The sequence below is a fragment of the Temnothorax longispinosus genome, chromosome 11 (assembly GCF_030848805.1).
Source record: "Temnothorax longispinosus isolate EJ_2023e chromosome 11, Tlon_JGU_v1, whole genome shotgun sequence".
Classification (NCBI taxonomy): Eukaryota; Metazoa; Arthropoda; class Insecta; order Hymenoptera; family Formicidae; genus Temnothorax; species Temnothorax longispinosus.
Genome location: NC_092368.1, coordinates 5045491 through 5072448, shown reverse-complemented (window position 1 = coordinate 5072448; position 26958 = coordinate 5045491). Strand labels below are relative to the sequence as shown.

At 40.0% G+C, this 26958-nt stretch overlaps 1 protein-coding gene across 7 annotated transcripts; it reads left to right on the top strand.

Moving 5' to 3' along the window:
* LOC139822336 (uncharacterized) lies at positions 1–26958 on the top strand. Of its 7 annotated transcripts, none has more exons than XM_071793970.1 (12): positions 4–318; positions 14444–14488; positions 16147–16371; positions 16956–17065; positions 17384–17673; positions 21451–21489; positions 22113–22154; positions 22237–22725; positions 23461–23530; positions 24261–24476; positions 24792–25029; positions 25350–26958. In XM_071793970.1, the coding sequence occupies exons 1-12, from the start codon at positions 244–246 to the stop codon at positions 25524–25526; spliced, it is 2016 nt and encodes a 671-aa protein (XP_071650071.1). In that variant the 5' UTR covers positions 4–243; the 3' UTR covers positions 25527–26958. The 7 variants fall into 7 exon arrangements, with proteins under 7 accessions (XP_071650076.1, XP_071650074.1, XP_071650071.1 ...); XM_071793971.1 differs by having other exon boundaries at positions 6–318; positions 16956–17044; XM_071793974.1 differs by lacking the exon at positions 4–318 and adding an exon at positions 11918–14196.

Sequence of the window (26958 nt, the reverse complement as noted above, 5' to 3'; positions counted from 1 at the left end):
GCACACGCCGAGGAGAGGAGAGTCCGGACGAAGAAGAAGAAGAAGAAGCGGTGCCGACGCTCGGGGAAGCAGAATCGTACGAACCTCCATCGCGGCCGCATCGTCGTCGCGTGTCCTACCCCTTTCGCACGCGTGCACGAAAAGAAAAAAAAAAGAAGAAAACGACCCGTTAGCGCGCCCGATTTTTCGATCGACGAATTTAACGGTACCCTTGAGAGCGAACCGTAAAGGCCAGCAGCGACCATGGTTTATGAGAGCGACTTCTACACGACCCGGCGACCCTACTCGCGGCCGCTCGTCTCTTCCTACACCGTCACGGTCAGTATCCTGAGACTCTGGAGTTGTTTTTTCTTGCGCCAAGCGAAAGAGCGGGCTGGAAGTATGTCTTAATAATGTTTTTGCTACACGTGGCAAACTAACGTCGAGAAAGAGAGAGAGCCCCGTTTGCGACAGGAAGTGTACCATCCCCAGTAACCGCCAGACTCACTCGGCACCCCCGTATATGATCTCGCTGGACCGCGCCGACGTCTCACTGGTATCTCTCACAATCAGCGCATCGACGCTTTCTCTTCGCGAGGATTAATCCGTTTTTAATCGGTGTTCAATATTGGGAATGCTTTGTTGATCTGATAACGTAGATCTGTGAAAGAGTAGATGTCATACACGTATGTCGTGATTTTCAGTGACAAAGCAAGGATCACGTTCGAATATGTTGAAGTGTGCGGTTTTAACGCCACGAGAAAAATCGGTCCAGAGAGAAATAATCGATTCGGGTCACAACGGGTTAAATAATTAATCGATGATTGACGGGGTAATTATTGCGCGCGATCGCTGGATGGAGTCAGCGTTTTATTTATGACACGCGATATGACGACGATGATTTGCCCGCGGCGTAAATTAAATAGTTGAATCAGATTTCCTTCGAAGAGATGTAGATTGCGAATTAAAAAAAATTTATCTTTGGAGCAATCGTTATAAAAAATTTAATAAAAAATATTTTTGGTAATATTTTTGATGCATTTTTTAATTATGTATTTTTTATTTCTTTGATCAATATTAATTTCTCGGTATATCTATTAAAAGTAGCACCTCAATAGAAGAAAATTAAAATTAATGTCATTGAATGACTTACAATTTTGAATATTTTAATACTTGTCAAAATATCAAAATTTGTGTAAACAACGGTCATCAGTTTCTTAATAAATATTCATTCTAAAGCTTGTTAACCCTTTCCTCGCGATGTCGGTGAATAAGATTTTTTATTTTCCATTTTCACAATTATTGAATATTATTTTCATATTCATTTAGTATTCATTTAGTTCCAAAGTTAGTTTTAAGAGATGTAATCTAATTTAAAATTTAATCTCACTTAAGATCTTTAATCTTAAATGATAAAGAACGTTAATAACGCTCTTCGTCTGAGGAGGATGCGCGTCTAAAAAAAGAAGACGAGAATCGCGAGTGAAGGGTTGATTCCGTCCGCGCGAGGTAGAATCTTGCCGGGGGGATAAATAAGAGTAACCCGTTGACCCGCATTCGGCCGGTCGCGATTTCGCTGCTGTCGGTCACGACCGAACAATCTTCCCGTGAGACGTCGAAGGTGCGCGCGAAGCGACGAGTGAGGACTTGGCACTTGATTCCCTTATCCCCCCATCCGCGGTTCGTCGACGAGGTCGATCGACGACGGAGAGCGAGCGGCGCGACCAGAAACAACCTCGAAATTTACTTGTTCTCTCCGACTTGTTCTCCGTCCTCGAGGGCCTCGCGTCCTCGTCGTTGCTTGTTCGTCGTCGAGCTCGACGCCGCGACTCACCGGAAAAAAAAAAAATTACCGCCGAGACAGATCTCGACTTCCACACTTCACTCCGACCACTGTGTTCACCACTATTACTACTATACTAGCACTGTACTACCAAATTTACTACTACTATATTACTGTCACTACTATATTACCACTACTACTATACTACCGCTCCTGTGCTCGAGAGCGCGTGCACTCGGTGTCCCGGAGAACGGTCACCCTTCGGTCGGGAAGATCGGAAGGGTGTAGGGAGGTATGTCGGGGAAGCTTTCGGAAACTTCAGAGACCGCATATATTCTTACAAAACGACATAGCGTTAAATCGTACCCACGTTTGAGCTCGGAAATCAATCCCGCGAAACAAATCCCTCACAGTCCTTGCTTTTCTTTTCAAATTTTTTATTGTTCTTTCAAGTGGTATACTTATACTCGTAGGGAGGGTTGTAAGTAGGCGTGAATCCAGTGGATTCGTGTAAGGGCCCTTCTCGCACTTGTGATTTATTTTTGTGTCTCTTTTTGTACGTGTTTAGTACGGCTACTCCTGGACGCTACTCTTGAGTTCAAGAGACAGCATTAGTTCTTGTTCCATGGTTATACGTTGTTCACGTCCATGACCCCGCAACAATCGGGGGAATTATCGTGTGCGTGCGACAGGACTCGCCGCATACCGTTTGTGCTAATCGCAACTCGAGCCGTTGCGACGAGAAAACCATTGTCCGACACGAATTTCTAACAAACGGTAGATATTTGATATGTTGATTGAATGATGTTGGTAGACAATACTTCGGTGATTATCATCGAATGAATTCAATAACGCTAATTAAATGCGGTGAAAGCAGAGAGTGCTGCGACAACATGGTACCTTTTAAAATTGATATTGTCATTTTGTGATAGATTCTTAATCGTTTTGGAAATATTACGTACATAAAGATATCTTTCATAAATTGCTGACCCCAAATTGAAGATAAAGGTTTTAAAAAATTTACTTTTTAAATATAACATTTACTGATTTATATAGCTTTTTTATAAATATAGTATCGCGAGGAATTGCTTTTATATCCAAGCCTTAAGAAACATTCTGCAGAGATATACTATATATCTACATTTTTTCTTTATAAATGGACGTTATTAATTTTACTCATCAGAGGTTCGACTCCGTTACTATTTGGCGAGAGGCTTTGTCTAGGCATAGCTAGAATCGTCGAGGGATCGGAAATCTGGGTTAGCTTTAGGGATTGTCATTGATCATCAGTCCGGCGATAAAAACACAGCTGAAAGTAGCGAGATAAATGGCACAAGGTTGATTGGAAATTGTTCTTATGAAGAAAATTGTCCATCCGAAAATTATGTTTAGTTCTCGGCTCATGACAGCTGAACGTAAATTCTTCGCATCCGAGTCGCCGTTAATAACGTTAAAATGACAGTCACAAATTGTCAATAATCTGCTTAAAAGTTAAAAGATTGCTAATACTGCTAATAGATGTTTAAAAAATCATGAAATGTTATTGCGAAGTTTTTATTTAAAAACTCGAAAAAAATAGATTCCGTTATAAAAAGCAATGACTTTAAGAGCAGAAAGTTTTTCAATTTGAGATAAAATGATTATCAATTAAAAACGAGATTTTCCACAAATACCCATAACAATTACGAGCCTTAATCATCATTTATCCGCGTAATTTTATTCCATATATTTTCGTCCGTCAAAAATATCAAGGAAAATAAATCTCGCGATTTGAAAAATGCAAATCTGCATCGTCGATATCGTGATATCGCAGACATTTTGGCGACTATAAAAGCGAACCTGCCGCGTTTCGAACTGCGACGCAAACTCCGTCGCACGAACATCATTTTTCGATGTAAAGTCTCTAATAAACGTATTCTGCCGAATCCTGCTCAGAGCTCCCGATTCGGATCGTCGGCCAAATACATTTTTCTGTCGACGCGGATTTGAGATTCGCTGGGTCGCGCGGTCGTCTAAGTTTAACACGACCAAGTCCCGGAAAATGGCTGCAACGCTATGAATAGCTTCCGTTCTGTAATTCCCTGCTCTCCGGCAGCTCTATTTATAATGGTTTTGGATTTTCTGATGTTAGACGGCTCCTGCCGGTTTTATCCTGCGCTTTTTGCCCGGGGCGCGAATCTCCAAGGCGCGAAAATCTTCAGGTTTTCTCATTTAGATCACGCGTTCCGAGAGTTTGACAAGATATCGAGCCGCTATACGACGCTATCCGCGTTGTCTGATACTGGCACGAGTCGCTCGTGCTTAATACGTGTCTATTTATAAAGATTAAAATCGCGCTCCGCAGAATGGATGAGCGTTTTGGCGCCATCATCCGCAAAGAAATTAAAGGGACGGTATATAACTTCGAATACAACTCAACAGTATTTTTCAAATGAATCCCGTAGCGTTTTAAATCAGTAGAGTAATTCGCACAATATTGCTACATATACGCACAATGTAACACTAATTTGTTGATTTCCTGGTTTGGAAAGTAGATTACAGCAATAACACTGCAATTGCAATTGCAATAACGTTGTAACTATTTTAAATCACAATTAAGCCTATGATTATATACAATCGTGTATATTTATAGCGACGACCGTAACGTAGTAATTGTACGATTGCGGTTGTATTATGATTACGATTATGACGACAATGCAAACATAACATTTTGGCATTAGATTTGGCACTCGAAATTCCCCCCCCCCCCCGATATCGACGCGCTGCAAAATTAGGTGCTACTCAGCTACGAGGAATCGCGCGCGTAGGACGCCTTCCAGATTATCGTCCGTGACGATTATTAAGACGTTGCCGCCGCTCCGCGTTCTCGCGACTCGAGGGGAGAATCGGTGTTGCGTTACTCTGCCCTAATTTAGACGCACCGACGGCACGACGCCGACGCCCACCGTCGGATTTTCGTCGACGCGAGAATTCATATACGCCCGCCCGCCAGCACGCGGATACATCTGTGCAAGGCGTCATCTCCTTGCCGATCCGTATCAAATCCCCGTGGAGTGTTGAGTCAATAATGATCTGCCTCCGAAATTTCTGATATAGAAAATTATCTAATATGGAAAACGGTTTCAATTCGGTAATCCAGAATTATCTAGACATATAAAAAAAATGCATATAGTCATGATATAAATGATCATCTACGTAAATGATTAAAAAAATTTCCAAACGGACAGCGAGAGAGAGGTCATATTTAAGTATTTTAGTTTCCGCGAACTCGCTCGTATATTACATATAATTTCGGTCTCTGACATGAAGAATGTACCTATCTTATTTTGGAAATATTCTTCCGCCCAATTTCACGCACATCATATATTCATACATATATAATCTTTATAATATGTATAATCCTTTATTTTACTCTCTATTTTATTTCTCTATCTAAATCGGATATGTTTATAAATATATAATGTGCGCGAAATTGGGCGGAAGGGTATTTTTAAGGCAAGATACATTCTTTATGTCAGAGACCGAGACTGCTTCGAGTGGTTTAATATCTTACATCGATGCACGTCTTTATAAAACATCTCGCAAGTCTATATCGGGATCTACGGGGATAAATGATATCTGCCGCTCCGGCTACGTCGCGCCGTTTTACGACGACGTCTTTACGACCCGCCAGGAAAACGGAATGATGACGAATGTTATGGGAATTTGGGCTTTTCTTACGCGCGAGACGACCTTTGGCTGTCCGACAAGTGTAGTTTATTACTACTTTAAAAGATACCGCCACTTCTCCACCCTTATGGTAGACTGAGAAAATAAAAAGGGTCGGCAAAGTTTCGATATCAGCTCTCTTTTATTAGGGTAGGATAAGTAAAAAAAAATTATACTTGGAAGATGCGATCTCCTTGATTTTATGTTATTTTCAATGGTGTATATCTAAAACGAATTTTCTCTCTCCATGCTATTTTCTATATAGTACAAAAATAGAGAATTTTTTATCCTGCTGCCAAACGAAATAATTTGTAATATACATTACGTTGTTTTACAAGTCCACAAATAATATGTTAATGTCTGGTTAATGACCTAAAAACAGAATAGCATATAACATTTATTTATATATTATTTAATAAACACGTTGTGCGTCTAGTATATTTCATATATTTCTCTCTTTGCAAAATTCCCAATCAATTAATTATCATATGTAAACTATGTTAATAACACGGCATTGAGTTTTAGATACAACCTGGCAAATCTAAATAAACATGTATGTTTGCGTCGTTATTGCAAAGTAGGTACTATAACAGAAGGGAGCTATTTTTAAGAAAGCGTAAGATTATAACGATGACGTATTTCTGTTGTTTTTGTTAACCGTGCGTAAGCGCGTCTAACATTCTAAAGATGATCAACACTTAGGAATTCGCGGGGGCGATCATGAGTGCTTGACTGTCAAACTCTTGAAGCACCATTCTTCGATGTTACGCGTGCCTTTGGCACGTTTTTTAAAGATGTCTTCAGGATTTTAAGTAAAAGACATTTTAAACTTTTAAAAACGTTTTCAAGGCTTTCTGAATTTTCTTTCAAATATTGTTTGGAGCATAACTATTTATATTACCGATTGTAGTATTTATTCATTCAAATATATATGATACGATCTGGATGTACCATAGCTTATAAAAATGTCTACTGTCTTAAAACCTGATCCAATCTGATCGAATCTCTAAAATCATCCCGATATTTTTTATTATTTCGGTTCACAATGGCACGAAAGTGACATTTTGTGAGAATGAGTTATAAGAAGAACAGAAGACAGAAGTTGGAATTATGTGATAAATCAATATGTCAATGACTTAATTTTAATATTTACATACTTTGTTAATAATTGATTTTTACTTATCATAATATATGTATGTGTATACATGTAAATACATAATATAAATGAAAGAAAAAACAATAAAGTTCTGGTTTCTTTGAATTAAAATGCTTGGACTTATGATTTGTTTCACCTTAATCCTAATTATATCTTAAATTAATATCTATTTTCAAGAACTTAGATTTTCGCGGTTTGAATGAAGCCGATTATGTTTTCCTGATATTTCGTCCATTTTCGAAATTTCAAGTTTTCTTGAAACTTAAAATTCTAAGATTCTCGGAATCGCGACTCTTTTAGAATTTTCATTAATTCAACGAGAATAGGAAAGATATGCTTATTCACAAAACAAATACTTCCTATTGATACAGAGAGACTATTAAATTTTTAAAAATTACAAAATATTATACATTATTAATTTCCTTAACCCAATCGACCGGTACTTGTTTTAGTTCGAGTCATCGACTACGAGCCTAGCTCGTGCTGTCAAATGGGCTAAGATTACGTCGCTTTCGCATTTACATTTATGCTTATTTCACATAAGTAACGAACGGTACCATGACGACGGTCGCGGTTTAACAAAGAGAACAGACGCGGCAGTAGTAGGAGGGTAGTGTGGAAGCTCGAAGACGTCGGTGAGCAACTGCTTGGCGAACTTGGAAAATCTTGTCACACACGGATAAACTCCAAGACTCTGCGTGCGATACGAGTGGAATCACTCTGCGGATCGCGAGAGGCTCGAGAACTGAGCGGTGGCTAATCGCCCTTGATTGATCAATATAACGGGCAACGGCTCGAGAACTAGTGATCCTGACCCGGGACCCTTTGCCGGGCTCGAATTTGCAGAATACGGAAGTTAAGAAGCAGGACTATTTCCCGTGGGAGAAGGTGCCGCTTGTGCCGCGACCGTCGCTGGTGCCGGAGCCGTTCACCGTGTGGGGCCGCAAGAAGCTGGACCCGCGCGAGGAATTCTATCAGTACGCCACCCTGCCGGACAAGGAGGGCGTAGTGCGCGGCAAGGACGTCGCCAGGGAGGATCATGTTCGGCAGCTGGTGGACGGTGGTGCCGTTTCGAAGGTCGGCCTAGACGCCGCCGCCGAGCTGGCCACTCGCGGCCACGTTTTCGAAAAGGGCGTGCTCGCACGGCCGTCCAGCAAGGTCAGGCACGCCACTACGCCTGCCACTGGCCGCACCAAGATCTTGCTGGCTCTGCAGACGCCGTCCTGGTACCGATTCTAACGACGAGAACCGAGAAGAAAGAAAGACAGATGACGAGGATGTTGCATGTTTCGTGGACACTCTTCGGAAGGATGAAATTAATATCGACGTTTTTATGGGACACACATTTTTAGCATGAATCGCCTCCGCGATAAAGATACAAAGCGAGAATTATTACATTATATAGTTCGATGTCTTAACGTTAACTGATTTCCTCTGATGATCGTTACGTACGTAACATTGTATTTGCTATTTCTATTGTGCTCGTATCTTTGATAGCGAATTAGCGTCAGATTTAGCTAGTCAGGCCTTAGCCGATCAGTTTTTACACGAAAATATTTATACTCCGGAATGTTAAATTTACTTGTAGGAGTTTCTCAGATTAGTATTTTATTTTAATGACGATTAGATTTTCTGGATGTAGCTTAGAAGGGTGTCTTCACATTTAAACACCGGTCGTCACACTTCCAAGGCGATTGGTAGCGATTTTTTCTCACCGATTGTTTGTGAAGAGAATAAAATGAGAATAACGTGAGAATATAAAAAAGCCTCGACATTTACTGATCATCTCCGATTTACGATTTCTGACGCGAGTTCACGGCGCGAGAATTCTTGTAGTCACGCTTTTTCATAGAAGAACTGGCGCGCCGGAAAAAGCGTTCAACGCATCTTTCAATCTGCTCGTGATAAATTTCGAAAATGACGATCCCACTTCTTGGGAAATCACAGCCCAAACGACCACGTTAATAACAATTACGTAAAACGCCCGTGGGACTCCGCATCGCGAATACATTTCCGCGGGTATCGTAATGACTCATAATTACTTGTTCGACTCATCAAACGGATTATTCGAACTTATTCTTCGTTAGCGTGAGCGGATACATAATTCATGCATGTATACAAGACGAATAAAGCTATGATGTCACTCTACAGAGAGTTTATCAAGCCTGTTTGTCGCGAAACTGTGTTAACGAAATACCCCAGATTAATTAAATTCTCGTTTAATTAATCCCTTCGCATCTAGCGTAATCACGCGCGGTTGTAATCATCGGTCTTGATTAAACCTTCTCCTCTTTTCTTCTCCCATTATCATCAGCTCTGAGCTCCAGATATAACAAAAATATATACTTACCTATTAAATGCTTAAACGTTGACAAGCATCGTTTAGTGGTTTATTAAGATTTCGTGATCGCGAAAAAACATATTGACCTCTATAATATCTTGATTATATGTTTGAACGGCGCTCTGACTTTTGACCCTTGCCGAGAGCTAATTGCCTTGTATGGACTACACTAAGTTGTTTGACATTAATTTACATAGTCGCGTCGCAAACTGCGCGACCAAAGCGGCGGTCTTACTTGCGAAAAGAATCCGCAGGAGGACGACATTCCGCGATTATACGAGTGCAAAGAACTTACCTCGCTCTATTCATATTTCATCATAAAATATAAAAGAATCTCGCGAGTCCTCTCAAGCTTTAGCGAAACAAAAAAAAACACCGATTCGCAGCTGAATTTGCAATTAAATTCTATTTAGTGCCTCGTTCGTCGTCGAATTCGTATCGAAGCTTCGTATCGGCGTTAAATTCCTTCTCCGTGTCGTATTGCAATCGCGAGAACGTGCCCGACTAATCGAGCGACTTCGATTAAACCGTAATTAAGTTCAACGAAGCGTTAACGCAATCCGCCACGAAGTTTCACGCTCGAAGAAGGTCGAAGAAGTTTCGGCACGGGACACCGAACGCACACGTGGCGGGACATCGACGCGTGGAACATATTCTCACCCACGTACACACGTACACCTGTCACGCCAACGCACACATGTACCGCAAATGTTACCCACGCGCGTTTCTTGGCGAGGGCCGCGTATCGTTGCCCAACGCTCGGAGTGTCCTGAATATTTCGGCAAGGAGACATTATTAATGCATATGTTACATACCGCTCCGCGTTTATAATTGGCCCGCACGTTGTGTGTCTACAGATAGATCGATACATACTATTATCCGCCGAACATGTCGCCGAGTTCCATCATACTTCCGCCTCTGTGTATGAGTGACGAGAAAAAAAAAATCCCTCACGTCATGTGTCCCTCATTTTCAACTTCCACCTCTCATGCGTCTCTTAACCCTTTGCACCGTAATTCGTCGTCGTTCACCATTAATACGTTGACCTTTATCTAAATCACGCGACTGATGAAATTAATTAATGCGAGGTGTAAAAGTATAGTAGATCCGCGTCTCAGAAAGACAAAGATATTTTTCGTTTTGCGTCATTTTACCGATTTGAAAATAAAAATAAAAATCAGAAAACTAAAATTAAAATTAAAATAAGAACTCTTAGCGCCCTCGTCCTGCAGACGTGATAATTGTACGTTTCATTTATATAATCGAAAAAATAAATATAGTTAGTAATTATAGTTAGAATTATTCCGGGAGTTCAAACTACGAACGGTGGATGTTGTATCTTGTTGGCGTGAAATAATACAGCAAAGGGTTAATCGCGCTCGTATAAAGCCCAGCGGGTTCCAGTGTCGTCTGGATCCCGCCAACTTTCTCCTTATCTGGCCGCAAGCCCAGCCGGCCATCTGGCCGGCATTACCGGCCAAACTTCGTCCACGGAGATGAGAAACGACTTCGCGAATCTCTCCCTCTCGGAATAGATGAACTGGCAGTGCGCGAGTACGTTACTCCCCGCGCGGCGACGCGGGTTAATTATTCGCGAGTAGCGCGAGTAGTTACGGACACCGTCGAGCCAGACGACGCATGCAGCGATGCACCTGTTCGCCCACCTTCCACCTTCCACGTCTCTCGCCTCCGCATGTCGCGCGTCTCTCTCGACCGGAGAACAGGGCCAAATGATATTTTAGGAAGACGAGGATCTGATATTGTCGTGAAACACGTGAGAAAGAGGAAAATAACGGAAGGAAAGAAAAGTTTGTAAAACAAAAAAGGGCAACGTTATACGGCTGAAAAAAAATGTAGGTTCTACATGATATAACATGTTCCAGACTTATTGTTTTAGTGGACAATTTTTCATCCACAGATCCTTTATCCATTGATTTAATTTAATTTTTGTTCCGCAATTTTTCAAGTTTCAATATTAAATATTTTTTCTACAGTAAAGTTCAGACTACAGGTCTATTAAATTAAATCAGAGATAAAGTCTGAAAATTAAATCAAAGATAAAATTTTGATTATCTTATTGAAGAGAAAGTCTTCGCTTAAAAATTATAATGTCTTAATATCAACCTGTTCTCCGATCAGATAAATCGATCATGAGACCTCACATTATGAATAGATTCTGTACATTTCTTTAATGCAACCCTATCTCCCGATCCGATAATCCACTTGCGGCCCGCGGATGGAGAACCGCGGGGATCGTCCTGAGACGAGAATAATGTCTGGCATATAATTTTTATACGATATTCACGCCCTGTACGGCTTAAATAAACGAAAAAAAATCTGTAGAAATTTACATCATAAAATCAAAGTCATTTTATAAAATTTCACTAATTGTAAATGTAATTTTTCAACATTAATTTCCATCAACATAATTTCCCTATACCTAATAATTTTTCTTTTAATCATTGATAATCTGGGCGATCCGCGAACGATTCCTAGACAATATTTTGTCGACAATGTCGCGTGCCGGGTGCAAAAATCAAGTCGCCGTTACTCGTCGACGGGCGCCGCTCCCGTTTTTCCGAAGGCGAGCCTGTTCTCCTCCATGTCGTTGACCTTGATCTAACCCCGAATCCGTAGACGCCTCGCCACTACGTGGTCCGTGACTATCCGGAGACCGGGCTGAGGTCCGCCCAAGAGCAGTACAACTATTCGTACACCAACACCAGCTCGAGCAGCTCCACGGACCCGTATAGCGGCCGTCCTCAGAGGACCACCCAGAGCCAGGAGAGCGTCATCAAGAGGGAGAGCGGCCCGTACGGCTCGTACTCGACCGAGAGGTCGTCCAGGACATCGTCCGGCGGCGGCCCCGGGAGCTATCGCTCCTCCTACGAGTCCACCGCTTCCGGTCGTTTGCCCGGCGGCACCAGCTATCGCCATTACTCCTACCGCGTCTAAATCCCCGGCATATCCCCCTCACGCCGATCGCGCTTCTTCCGCTCTCATCGATCTCGACGACTTTCCAGATTCTCTCCGCACCGCACCGGGCGAATTTTCGACGATACCGAAACGAAACGAAACAGCGCGAGTCTGCGATATCTCAACGCACGAGACGTGAATGATACATCATTTCCGACTTGAAACGCCGCCGACTCCGCTATTCGCGGCACATCTGTTCGTCGTATCGCGCTGAAGAACACGTAGTCGCAAACACGTCTTGCGGTATTAGTAAAACCTGATACGCGAAAAATACGCGGAAATCGAATCATGCCATTTGGAAAACGCCTTAAAGGAGATATCCATCGATGACGGAGACTTCCCCTTTCGACGAAAATTACAAAGTTCGATCTTACGAGTCGTCGACGGAGATTTCCTCTCGGTAGAGATTGCGAAGTTAAATCTAGTGGCAGTAACGACAAGCGCGCGTAAAGTGTATTGAATAAATGTACTTTCTTCTTCGCAACAAGATCGCTTCGCTATATAAATTTGTTTATTGAACTGAAAATGAATATTGATTTGGTCGTCGAGATCGATAAAAGCGGAATATCGTCTTTTTGTCGCATGCCGATCCAGAATTCCTTTTTGTTTCTCTCCTCGTGTCAGTTTTGTACGCTTGATTTTCTTAAAAATGTCTGATGAAAAAACGGAGGAGGATTTTCGCGCTTTGAATGTGCACCAGCGGATCGGCAGAAAAACCCCCGATATTCTTGATGTTATCACCCTGTTGTAATTACCGTTGTAATTACCGCTGTTGCCGTAGCCCGAGCTGGAGATAGAGCATCCCGCAGTTGCATTTAGAGATAAATTATGAGCTAGTCGCTATGAGCTAATAGCGAAAGCAATAAGCAGAGCTATCGCGTTGGTATTTTTATCGAGTTTTAGTAATTCGTGCGATAATCGGCGCGCTGGCGATATGGAGAGCAGGCGGTTTTCGATCTCCTAAAAATATATCATGTATGTACATCCGACCTTTGTAAATCATGAATTTCGGACGAGCTCTCCGGAATTTCGCGCTTGGCGCGCAGCGCGAAAGTTGTAAACAACCACGGCAATAAATCGCAAATAAAACAGCACTGTAAAGATTTGTATCCATCCTATGCGAATTGACGTCGACGCTTTAAATTGCGAATCGAACGCTGCCTTGCGCAAATTGTTTGTGTGTTGAATGTCCGCCCTCTAATATCTGCTCCATCCTAACTCGCGATATGCCAGATATATGCCTTCCCTTTCCCTTGGGGATGTTTTTATTTTTATTTTTTTCGTACAGCCGAGTGAGCGTTTTTCGTGAATCATATTTCTAGAGTAGAGTGTCGATCGGGCAGCTTGTGTCGTCCCGATATTTCTATAGAAATGCGCCGTTCTGCGAGATGTTTATCGCATTATTTACACCAGGCAATCATAATCTCAGAAAATGCGGAAAAAGCAACACAACGTGGATAAAGAAATAGTTCTTGTGGGAGCTTCTTATTCGAGAGCGACGCGCGCGCGATATATCAACTCTTGAGATAATATGAGGATTTAATTATAAAGAAATATATATGGAATAATAATAGAAAGCTTTATTTAATTCTTTACGAATTGACCTGACGTGATACAATAACATCACGTTATTTATTAATATTAAATTTAAAAGGTCCTCAATTAAATTGTTTTAAAATTGATATTTGAACTTTTCTAAAATAGTACGGAGAAAGAGGAATAACTTAATTTTCGCTGATAGTTATTTAAATGTATATTGTATAGTGATTTATATGCTGCAATATTTTTGGAGAGTTAAGATCGGATTATATTATCTTGTCTCCTGAAATTATGGTTATTCTGTGTGACGTCGTAGTAAAATATGAAGAAGAATTGCTTTCCATCCGGCAGTCTTATCGCGAAGTAAGCTCTATTAACCGTAACTAACAACATTCATCGTCATTATCATCGTCATCGTCATCGTCATCATCATCATCATCATTATTATCATCATCATCATCATCATCATCGCCGTCATCAGCGTCGTCGCCGTCGTCATCTCGATAGACACACAACGCGACAATTGGCCAAGTCGATTATCTCGGGCGTCAGTCACGAAAAGAAATCCGTCGCGGCATACGAGCCTTCATGTGACCTTTTCTCTCTTTTTCACTTCCTCCCCGGTGACCCTTTTCTCATCCCTCCTAATCTATGCCCCACTCGAGACTCCGCGAAAAAGCGTAAAGCGAGGGCGAGGCAAACGGGATAGCGAGGGTAAAACGAGAACGAAGAAGAAAGAACGATACGCAGATGTCAGCCGAGAGTCACTAACCGAGTTGTTCTTCTTTCTATTTACTCTGCCCCTCACATGTGACTCCTCGTTCCTCGTCGCCGCCGCCTACGCCATCACTGCCGCCGCCATCGGTGCCGCCATCGTTGGAAATCTCGACGGATAAAATAAAAAAAAAATATATATATATATATATAAAATACCCTCCCCGTGTCTGTAAACGCGGTGCAGTATCGACCCATTATCGACGTCATACCGCTCTCCGGCGTCATCCAGGTAGGTACTTCCATCTGCTGATGGTATACGATCGTAGTGCGCGGGCAAATGCTCGACTTTCGTCACCGGAAGCGCAACAGGTGCGATCGTCGATTCTGATTTTTCGCGTCGCAGATTTTCTAGATCTCGTACTTCCATCTCGATTTAGGATTTACGCGAGATGTAGAACCCAGCGAAGCATAAAACTTAGTTTCCAATTTTTTGTTGTTGAAAAAACAAGTAAAAAACTTGCACTTGATTTTAAATTATTGAATTCTAATTGTCTCGCTGAAGAGATTATTTCTTAATCGAACAATACAATTCGATTTTAAGAGAATAAAAAAAAAAGCTTTCAGGAATTTTTGAATCCCAAAGGATTAATATTGCTTAATATTCTCGACGCAAATCAGAATCGACTGATACCTCTTTGCGTGATTTAAAAACTGGATCGACATTGTCTTTCGCAAATAACTGCATTCGCAAAAAATATAACTAAAATATAAAATATAAGTGAATCAGTGTGAAAGTAATACGAATAGAATTTGATAAATACAATTAGTAAAGTTCAAGTAATTTTATACGTGAAATAACTTAAATTAAAAATATGACATAAATTATCCAAATGGAACTTTCCAGTTTAAGTTCAGATTTTTGAAATTTAATAATTTATGAGAATTTTAAAACTTAAAAAGAAGTTATATGTGTATACATATATATGCATGTAATCGAAAGGAACGTCGATCACTCATTTGATTTACCTGCGTTCGATAGCAATAACATCTCGCGATGATATTAAATATATAATTTGTTTCATGTTCGAGTTTTATGATTTTTCTATATGTATAATCTATGTTTAACTTCTATATTGCATATTATGGCATCAACAGGATGTTACGCAAAGTTTGTCAATAATTCTAGAAAAAGCACTTGTGAAATAGATGTAACGACGCTTTGCCGCTCTCACGCTAATTAATTTCATACGTCTCGCATTAATTAATTTCAGATCTCGATGTTTACTAATTCTAAAGCGCTACCTCATCGCAGTAATATTCATCTTCACGGTATCGTGCGTGATTCAAGGTAATGTAACGCATTGCTTAATCCCCATTGCCGTCATTGACAGATGACCGTGCCCATATATATGTTTAAAAAGCTTCCTAATATAATTACGCGTTGAAACCTTTCGTTTGCGTATCGATCATTTGGTATGTCGCTACTCATCGCTGGAACGCATCGAATGCTTCGCTTTGCTATTTCTAATCTTTTGGTGACGGCGTTTTATTAATACAGAAAATATTAATAATAATTATAAATATTAATAAAATATCTATTTAAAATAAAAAGTCCCGCAGAATTTTTCATTTACGTAATGCACAGATTTAATTTCTGAATACTCGGATTACTGGATCCACAGATATTTTGTCTTTCGAGAAAATAATTTTTTCTTTCTCTGATAATCGCCTTAAATAAGTTTCCAAGCAAAAGCTTAAGGAAATTCATCATTCCGACTTCTTAACTGGTTCGAATTAGACAATTTTCTTCTACTTTACACACACAATTTAACCGTCACCGAAAGAGTAAACCGCTTGGCATTTTGGCTCGCAGCGAGATATCCGCTTCGCAGCTCGCCGCTGCCAGGCGAGCGCGATTAGTAAAAACGAGACGTTCGTTGCCTCCAGTTGAGGAGCGTTCCTCATATGCCATACATGGCACACAAGAGGCTCGTCACCATAGTTCACTCGCCGATCCATCATGTGTACTACTCCGGCGCGATGGTACCGATAAGGGTGCGATCGCGCGTGCGGCCCAGCATCCTCGCAGCTGAGCTCAACAGGATACGCTACCTGCCGAGGCTGTCATCCCGATCCTACACTGAAGAATACCTAAATTCCCGAGACAACATAGTAAGTCCGGCAGCTAGTCTAATATCACTCTCCCTCTCTCTCTCTCTCTCTCTTTCTCTCTCTGATCTAAATCATCATAAATACATATGGTAAGATTTGTATATCATCGCCATTGCTCATGAAGATCATCGTCGTCATTCCCATCGTCATCGTCGTTATTTTTCATCAACGTTCGTTTGCGTCGAACACCACGGGGCGGAATCGCGTCGTTGTTATGTGTTCATCGTCTTTCACAACAGATCCGAAGTTGCGGCTAATAATTTTGAATCGTTTTCCACTTATCTTTTTCATTTTTGTCCAATAAGTATATTGGATTTAAAAAAATAAAAGATCTAATATTATTTTTGTCGCAATTTATCAACATAATTAAATCTGATTCCTTATTTAATGTATAATTAATAGCATATTAAAAAATCGGAGTTAAGACATCAGACGATCATTATCAAGTACCTACCCTTAAATTCGTGGTGAAAAGGCTCGAAAAATAATTCGCTTTAGTTTACGATGATCAAGCTCTCTGAGTGCATGCGAGAGATTGATCGACTCGTTCATACAAGTAACGTTTCACATATGTCTCTTCGCAGCTTTTCGACGATGAGACAAGGGATATTCGTGCGAAAGTGGATTCTCTTCTTCGACGTGTCCACGTGTTCGTGCCAAGGGCAGTGGCAAGGTATCCGACGGAAATGAAATGGTGTGCAACTAATTACTTAATAAAATTGATCGATTTCTGGCATTAAAATCATTTGAATCAGCTTTTAGTCGTTAGAAAAAGGAAATTTAACGCATTCACCTCTTTATGCTAAATAAACCAATTGATATTTCAGAATAAGAATAATCAAAATAATTCTGCGACTCGGAGATAAAAGTACAAAAATATCCCAAAGCATAATTAAATAAGCTTTATTATTTATATTCTTCATGGTTTTCGAGAATTTATGCTTTCGAGTGACAGAATAGCGTTTGTCATTTTCGCATTGGAGATAATCAGCGATCTTTTCGCGATTTCCAGCGACTTCCTCGAGCAGATCGTGCCGGAACGTATGCGCAACCACGATTACGTTCGCCGGCTGCTCAGCGGCCGCAGCAACGCGAAGAAGCAAGTCGATCATCTGAACTGGTACGATGTGCCTGAGCGGGGCACCTTCGGCACTCTGGCGTGCATCAAGTACGTCGCCGGCAATCCGCAGTCCGTCAGAAGACCGTACTACAAAGTCGCGGACCTTCGGCCGGCCGACATCCGCAACGACGTCAACTTCCTCAGCTACTACAGCAAGAACCGTCAGGCGGCCGCGACTGCCTGTGAGTAATCCGTCACGGTGACGAGGACGACGATGACGATGACGACAACGAGGACGGGGATCGTATCGCGATGCGCGCTTCACCCTCGAAGAGATATATTGCTCTTCGAGAATGAAACGCTGTGCGAGAACGGTCCCGAGAACGATCTTGACGATGTTATACAATATTATACATGGTGATCCGCACACGAAGCACGTAGTTAGAGGCGCGAGACTGACGAGAACGGAGCGAAAAATTCTTCAAAGAAAGATTACATGTACGATAATTTTAATTTTTATTTGTAATTATGATTTAATTTATCTAAATTTTGAATAACGCATTAAAATTGATTTCGACTAAAATTGCAACTCGTGATAATATGATGTGATTATATTTTTGTAAATCCCGGTATTGTGATATCTTCATTGGGGGAACAGATGATTATTTTCGCAGAAATAAAAAAAAATAGCTACGCTACGTTCTCGCAGCTCAAGACACGATTTTTAATAGATTTGGAAAAATAAAAGACGGCCCCACGACGCCGTTGTGTGCAACTCTCTTTTTGTCTATTTTTTTTCTCGTTCCACCACCGCCCTCGCCCCACGCCCTCTCGTTTCTCTATTTTTTTTCATCCCCTTTCTTGGATTGGCTGGCACCTCTGGTTTACACTGTCTGAAAACTTTTGTTTGTGCTAGCGAGCACGTGTGTTTCTCTGGTATTTTTTGCTGTTTTATTGTTGGTCACACAACAATTGGTCTTTCTTTTTTGTACGTCTTTTTTTGTCGTGGCTGCATTACTGTTCGATAGTATTGTGTCTAATCGTACAACAGCAACGTACACACTTACCCCCCACGTACCCCGCATCCGTTTTTGATAACCACCCCGTCATGCGATATCCGATACGATAATACAGCGCGTTTTTATTATTATTATTATTATTCTGAGGAAAGAACACGCGATTGAATTGATCTTTGCGGTAAGAGCATAAATGTTAATTTCAGTTTTAATTATCATTAAATATTTTCTTTCACTATGCAATTTGTGTGACAAAATCTAAATCAATCATATATTTTCGAAATATAAATCAATTGTAAGTAATTATTTTTCTTATTTATTCACAAAAAGATCGAGTTATATATGCTCTTTTCCGGGACGATTGACTCAATCATCGGCTATACCGGTGAGATCGATCCATCGATTCGGCGGCGGTTCGCATCCTTTTTTTGCGAACCAACGGACCTATCGCTATTTTTTGTTGCGGTGACCGGAAAACACAGGGAAAACGACATAGTGACCAAAAAGAAAATCGTGAGCCAAATCAAAAGAAACGAAGGAACGAGAGAGAGCAAGACATTTACACGACGGGGACTCCAGGCGGAACATCACAGACTGGGATCACGCGCCAAAAAGCAGAATTTTGCGGCGCTCGCGGATAAGAGCAAAAATGAGAGAGAGGAAGCAGTGCGGCTTTTTTGAACGTTTCAGGCAAGGGTTGGAGGGAGAAGGTGCCGGAGCTGTACCAGAAGCCGAGCAAGAAAAGCGAAGAGGAGGAAGAGGAGGAGGCCGCCGCCGAGGAGTGACTTCGACTTCGTCGTTCATCATCACACGAACTGTGGCCGATACCGTCCGCTTTAACGTTCCGGAAGTTACGTATTCGCGCGCGAAAAGATACAGCAGGCATCTTACGATATGCGGAAGCTGCAGGATTGCAAACCGAAAGCGAACTCTTAATCTTTTTATGAATTTATCCTTCGAATTTTTAAAGTATAAGCCTTACGTCAATGAGTTCTAAATTATTAAAATGTAAAAAAAAAAGTTACAGATAACATGGTGTCGATGAAATTTATGTTAAAAATAATAACGAATTCGAAATTAGCAACAAAATCTGCAGAGAAATAGTGATAAAGAGAAGAATAAATTTTTCGGAACCAAACTAGATTATACGAACACAAATACGATCTCATGAAATTGAATTAAATTGTATAAACTTTCATTTCAATAATAAAATATCTCAATTCTGAAATAAAATTATTGCAAAAACTGTGCAAGAATTGCTAAGATTTTCGCCGCTATGGTATAACTTTATACAAATTTAATATCAATCAGCGTTTTATTTTTATTTTTAATTTTATTATGACAATTAAACGACAGGAAGAGTTTGCATATTTCACTTTTAAAATTTTTTCTCTTTCAGTTTTTTAAACACAGTTTTATATTTGGTTCGCAAACCTGGCAAAAAAACCCTCTTTAAACGGAATTATTTTACTGCGCGCGACTATCGGAGATAGTCATGATCGAAAAAATCTAATATCCGTCTCCGCTTATTTATTTTTCCTTTCTTCTATTCCGGTCGTGTGCTCGTCGTCCAGCTTCATTAAAGTCCAATATGCCGATATTCGCAATAATCATAGAACGTGCTGTATTTTCCGAACATTCTTCATTCAATTTTTACTCGATGGACTTTAATGAAATTGCGACGGGCGTGTAAAATTGTCGTGACTATCGAAATGATCGTGCTCAATCGATGCGATTTACGGAGTGAAACGAACACAAAAGAAAAAAAAAGCAGAGTGCGATAAAGAGACAGGAGCAAATTGATTGAATTAATGCGACAAAAAAAATCGCGAGACCTGCGCGCGTTCATTAGAGAAAATAAAACATACGAAGAGATAAAAATGTAGACACTAATCCAATGTTGCACGTATGGCATTATGATGTCACTGTTTCAATTTTGTAAATCTTGTTTTGTTCGTGCTTGAGAGATAGCAACCAAAAAAAAAACATACGAATAAAATAATAATGTCCGATGGAAGCGAGAGTCTCCAAGTCAATTACTTTACTTTGCACGAGAGAATAATGGAAACGTAGGTGAGCTGCGTAACGAATAAGTACACTGTTTCCGAGGTAAGCTTCTTCATATGTGCTTCGTAGTTTAACAACCAACGACGTCTCGTTTTGTCTCTGAAATCCACTATTTGAGGAATTCATTAAGATTAACGCTCTTGAAAAAACAAATTATCCTGAATAATTCTTTCTCAATATATTTAAAAAATTCTGTTTAAAAAATACATTTTCTTTGGACAGAATAATTTGAATTTTAATGAAAGTTTTCGATCAGAATGCATTTAATAATTACTTTCTTAAAACTCATTGCTCTAATTTCTGACGCAATGTATAATTTAATGGCTTAAATCGACGTTAGAATATGAAGAGTTACTTAACTTGATTTAATTTGATTGTAAAATATATGATTATAAGTATCTGATTTCAGAGATAAAAATCCGACAAATCAATCGCTATAGATGTGACCGAGTGTGATCTCTAATCGGACGTCACGCTAAACGAATCGTGACGACCAATGAATCATCTTCACGAGAAAAGACGAAAATTGTGATCTCATTAATTGCCGACTTCATTGACGATAAGACATCGACGTATGCGATATTTTCGCGTCATCGAAAATGCGCTCGACAATTCATCCTTAATCCTCAGAATGCTTTCATCTGTTATAATAGCTCATATATTAGTATAATTAATTTCTCTTTTTTATTCATTCGTCGCATATATCTCCGCATATATGTACATAAAATCGTGCACTTTTGTCTTAGATGATCTGTAATTAACTAACGAACATGCCTCATCAACTGCTTTTCACATTGATGTTGTATATAATCACAGTAATAGCTTTCTAATATCACGTTCTCTGTGAAGTCTTTATCGCTTCGTTGGATTTATGTCGCGAGCTTTAAAAAGATCCTTTGTCGCTAATCGATCCTTTATGTTTCATGTACCCCACAGCTCCCGGTCAACCAATGACAGAACGAGAGATGCGAAAGGGTCAGTAAGCACACACGAAGTAATCCTTTTTGAGATAACAAAAGAGTAAAGTCCAGTAGAAAAGGTCGCGATCGTGGGGACGTTTTTACAAAAAAATAACTTTTAATGTCATATGAATCACGTAAATATCGAATAAAATTACTTTCACATGCCATACCTTCATATTTTTATACATATTATATTTCTATTATAAAAACTGACGAGAGAATACAAGAATGTAAAAAAAAAAATTCGATAAAATATAAGGTTACATTATTAATTTTTATAACAAAATTATTTAACATTTATACAAATATTATTGCAGAAACATAAATATATCTGAATTATATATAACGTCTTTTATTATTTTATAAATATTCGTGAAATAGCAAATTATAAATAATTTATTTCTTTTGTACATTAAAGTTGAGTATTAAATTATGTGTATATTAAAATTTCAAGTTGGTTAATTCAATGACTTTATGATAAATTCGTCAATAAAATGAAGTTATTCTTGAATTGGGTCACTCTCGCTTAGCAACTCGAATTTTAATCATCATTTTTGTATGTTTTCATAATTGAGTAATGTTTTACTGTGCCCTTTCTTTTGTATCCCACGTCTAACATCTTCTCACAATTTTTAGTACGCGCATTAGGCTACGACTCAACAAGCCAGGAACAAAAAAGTAAGTCTCCATATAAAGTGGCAAAATCCAGATCAATTTCCTTGTGTCATTTGTCGTTCATGTTTATCCCTACACATCGTAGCTCCTGCTCCGGAATCGGATGCGAAACCAGAGAAAAAAGCGAAAAAGAAACCGGAGCCGGAGAAAGAGCCGATAAGAGAACCCGAATCAATGCCTGAACTTGTACCCGAACCTGTGAAAGAACCGGAACCAGTTGCGGAACCTGTGAAAGAACCGGAGTCAGTTGCGGAACCTGTGAAAGAACCGGATTTAGTTGCGGAACCTGTGAAACCTTCGAAACCAGCGAAGGGATCGAAAGCGGCAAAATTGGCCAAATCCGCGAAGGCGGCCGAACCTAAAACAGAACCTGCGCCGGAACCTGCGCCAGAACCTGCGCCGGAACCCGTGAAAGAACCAGAAATCATAAAGGAACCGGAGCCCGAGCCCGTGCAGGAATCACAGCCTGTTTCAGAGTCGATAGCAGAGCCAGAAGCGCCGACAGAACCGGTCGCGGAGGAAGCGCCGACCGAAAGTGCGGAGGCCGTAAGTGACGAAGCTAAGGAAGAGAAGGGTACGTTGATATATCGATCGGTACCGCGGGCCGGAAATATTCCATACCGGAAACGAGCCTGTCACGCAAACGGTATATACCTTTTGGTATCGGTCAGGGTAGGCAGAGAGTCGATCGTTGGTCTGCGTCGTTGTTAACAGCATCTCCCGTATCGATCGCACGTGAATGAATGTGTCTAGTCTAGATAGCGTCCAGTGTCTCTCTCGCCCGTTTTCGTGATAAATGTCTTCCTCGTAAAAATGACGTCAAGATTTCCCCGTAAAGTGTCTTCTGTTTTCGTGACAATCCTATTCAAAATTATGGTATTTCACGCAAGATAATGTCGGTATTAGAAGTAGATATAATCGCCGTAAATAAACTTCTGCATTCACGATGCATTTTTAACGCACTTTTGAATGTAAAGGTTCTAATTTCGGAGCTGTATCTGAAGGCTATCTCTCTAATAGCATCAATTTTAATTCATTAAACGAAGGCTGCGAAATTAATATGAATATTAATATTAATAGCACTTCGATATAATCCAAGTATTTAATTAATAAAATGGCAAAATTGATTTTATATCGATATTTGAGTATTCTTTAAGATATTCTTAATTTTGTGTTCACTCATCGATAAATCAAAATTGATAAATATAAGAATAAAATTTCAGCATCACTTATAGCATTAAACACGCGTCGTGAATTTTCGCCATGAAATAGTATCTCCATCATCGATATTAATGAAACTATGTTGCAGTGAAACAAGATAAGGAAGATGCCGTAAGGAGGGCCGAGGCGTACCTTGCTAAAGCGGCTCGAGAAGCGCAGTAAGTGATCTTCGTCTAAGAACGATACGCGCCAACAGAACGAGCTAATCGCTTGCTATATAAATGCGATCGTTTTGCATAACATTAGCATTGTACTCGGCCAAATAATCTGCTATATGACCCGCGGTAATCGACAATCGACTCGCCAAATATCTGACCTTCGCTCGATGTTCGAAAAATGTCATTCGGTTCAAAAACATACTGACTTGTAATAATCAATTGTAAAAAAATATTCAATTTTTATATAATAAATCCCGTAAATTTTAAACATAAAGAATGATAAAATACTTATTATTATTTCTAAGATAATTGAAATTGATGTACAGTGACAGCAGCTGTCCTAATTTCAAGTTTGCATTAGTATGTCGGTGATATTGATAATTTTAGATGCAACAAAAATATTTTAGATTTTTCAACACAAAACTTTCCTGTAAAAAGTATTCGCATTCACGCGGTTTATAGTTTTATCTTGCAAAATATGGGAGAAACGCGCACCGAAAAATATGGAATGCAAGCTTCATTAAAAAACTTGATGGATAGCTTTTCTTATACGCAAGCACATACATACACGCACATCGGCATGTTTTTCGAATTAGCGATTCCAAATAGTATAATTCGTGACTTTATTACACGTTATTTTCATTATAATTCATATAAATTTTATTCAAATGTCGCGACATTTAATTATCCGCGGATAATTTTGCCAATTGCGAATAACTTTGTTTTGAAGATCGGAAGAGGAGAGGCGGAAGGCCGCGGAGGAGGAACGGCTGCAGCTCGAGATGGAGGAGAAGAAAGCGTGGGAGGCACTGCAACTTGCGCAGGAACGGAAAGCCGAGCTTAGCCAGATACTAGAAATCGAACAGCAGGAAGCCGAGAGAAAGGCGGAAGAGGCAAAGTTACAAGCTGAACGCGAGGAAGTGGAGAGAATAGAAGAGGGGGAAAGGTAAGCTCGTTATTTAGAAGAAAGCTCCCAATAAGTGATTCACGAATCGCCCTTAAAAAAGAATCTCTCTGCATAAAGTAAGTTTTTTTTTATTGTCGATTGAGAATAATTAAAACAAAGATAGAATAAAACGAAGATACTTATAAAAACAATTAACGATTAATAACTAATACATAATGATTAAAATTATACAACTTTTAAGAAGCGGTCTAAACTGACAAAAAATATACATGGATTTATATTTATCTGAAAATTAATATTTATATCATATTTTTTGTACGTCATTTTGGAATCTAATTCATTCTCTGTTAATAGATTAATCAACCAGGCGAATCTCGAATCACTCATACAGGAGCAAGAACGATTGATAGTCGAGGAGCATCTCGAAGAAATTCAAAATCAAAAGCAAGAGCAAGAAGAGACGGACGTCACGCAGCTTGAAGCTAATGAAAATAAAGACATCTGTACCGAGGAGCCGGCGGATCTTGGCGAAATAACCGATCAAGAGAAGGAAGAGAAGCCTTGCGATGTTACCACGGATGACGAAACACGGGTAAGCAATCACTTAAGCATCGTGAAAAGCTGTACCTAATTTTCTTTCAAATTGTCGACTTTTATTCAATGTGAACAATTCTAAATTATTCTAAATTCATCTAAACAATATCTGCACAAAAATGTTAAGATTAGATCATTCTAAGCATTGTTATTTTAAAATCAGATATATATTTAGTAACTTCGTGTCCAAATAACTTACTGAATTTCTGTGGAGAAAGGAGTTCGAGTTCGAACTCATTCAAGAATCAATAGTTGAAGAGAGAAGATTTTCCCGAAATATCGCTGAACGAGTTGAATCACAAGAAATTTGCCTTTCAGGTCGAGGAAGAGAATGTCCACGAAGAGGAGCCCGAGATAATCGAAGATCCTTTCGTCGAGGAGCCAGAAGGGGCCGAAAGTAAGCCGCAAACGGGACCGACGGCGGCTGAGGATGGACCGCAAATCGAAGAGGTTACTTCCGGCGAGGAATTCGAATGGGGTGATCAGGATTCGTAATTGGTTCAGTCCGACTTGGTTCGGACCGTTTCGCGGCATCGATGGACCACGTTCCTTTTATCGTCATCGTTAACGTTAGGATTTAACGCGTCTTCGCGTCCTATCATCCTGTCCGCGAATATTATTTAATCCATGGCATCATCATTGCGGATAATCGTCGCGACCGGTGATACGACGAAGAGATCTTAATTAATTTTCCTTAATCCAATCTCCCTATTTATTTAATCGTAAAATGCACATTTCGCGTGCAGTTTCACGTTTCATCAGCACACATTTCGCAATCAATTTCACGCGTCACATTGCGTTGATCATATTAGGCGAACTCGCGCGGATCGATGTATAAGTATATGTATAAAACCGTGGGATTTCTGGTGGCTATATTTTTATTAGCTTATTTCAGAAGGACCGACCGAGGAGGCTCTCGTGCGATCTGCGCGTATTTATTTCATTACTGACCGCGCACACCCTTTTCACATTATATCCCCCCACGTCGAGAGAACGGCAACCCGTAGATCGAGTCTGACACGAGTATCGATTTCCGTTGGTCTGCCGGTGGTGGTGATTCGTTTATAGTCTCGGATAGTAATCGGGTAGAAATATCGCGACGTATTTTAGCCGTCCATTCGGCAGTCGTGCAATCGAGCTGGTTTTGTCGTCGTCTATTTTTACAGTAACAGCTTCGAGTTTCAGCCATGAAATTGGTTTGACTGCGATTGTCCGAGCGATCGATCGGAAGGACGAGGATTCCGGAAATAATCGCGAGTACGCTTTGAGAATTAGCGGCCATCTTATGACTCTCTCGTCGCTCGGAAAGTGACAGCCTTCTGATATACTTATGTTAGTATTACTTATTATTAAAGAGGTACTATATACATATATTATAAGAGTGTGGTAATAAGAATAATTCAATATGAAATCTCTCTCTCCGTGATTTAACAAACAGGCCGAAAAAGCATCGTCTTTCCCGCAAACAACGTCGTGAAAATACATTGCGGAGCTGGGGATGAAACGGTCACAAGTACAATTTTACAATTTTGTTAATTAACTAAACCCGAGATATAAATTTTTAATGTTTTATATGAAATTGTCATGAGATTCTCTGGCATAATAGAACAAAACGGATACGAATATATGTAAAACATGCTTATTACCCTTTCATTTCGGAAAAGCTCTCTTGCCGTTTTTGCGCGAATCCAGATTAAAATTAGACGTAAGAAAAGCTGCACAATCTGTAAGATAATCGACGTTGTGCGCTGTGTATGAATAAAACAGGAAGGTACTTAACATGGTACGTAAATGAATAACGAATTTATTCATATTCTATTTATATGTTCCAGTATTTAATGCATACTGAAATTCGTAGCACGCAATATGTACCCATGCAACGCCTATTTTGTTTATGATTCAAGACAATAAATATTATAAATTGTAA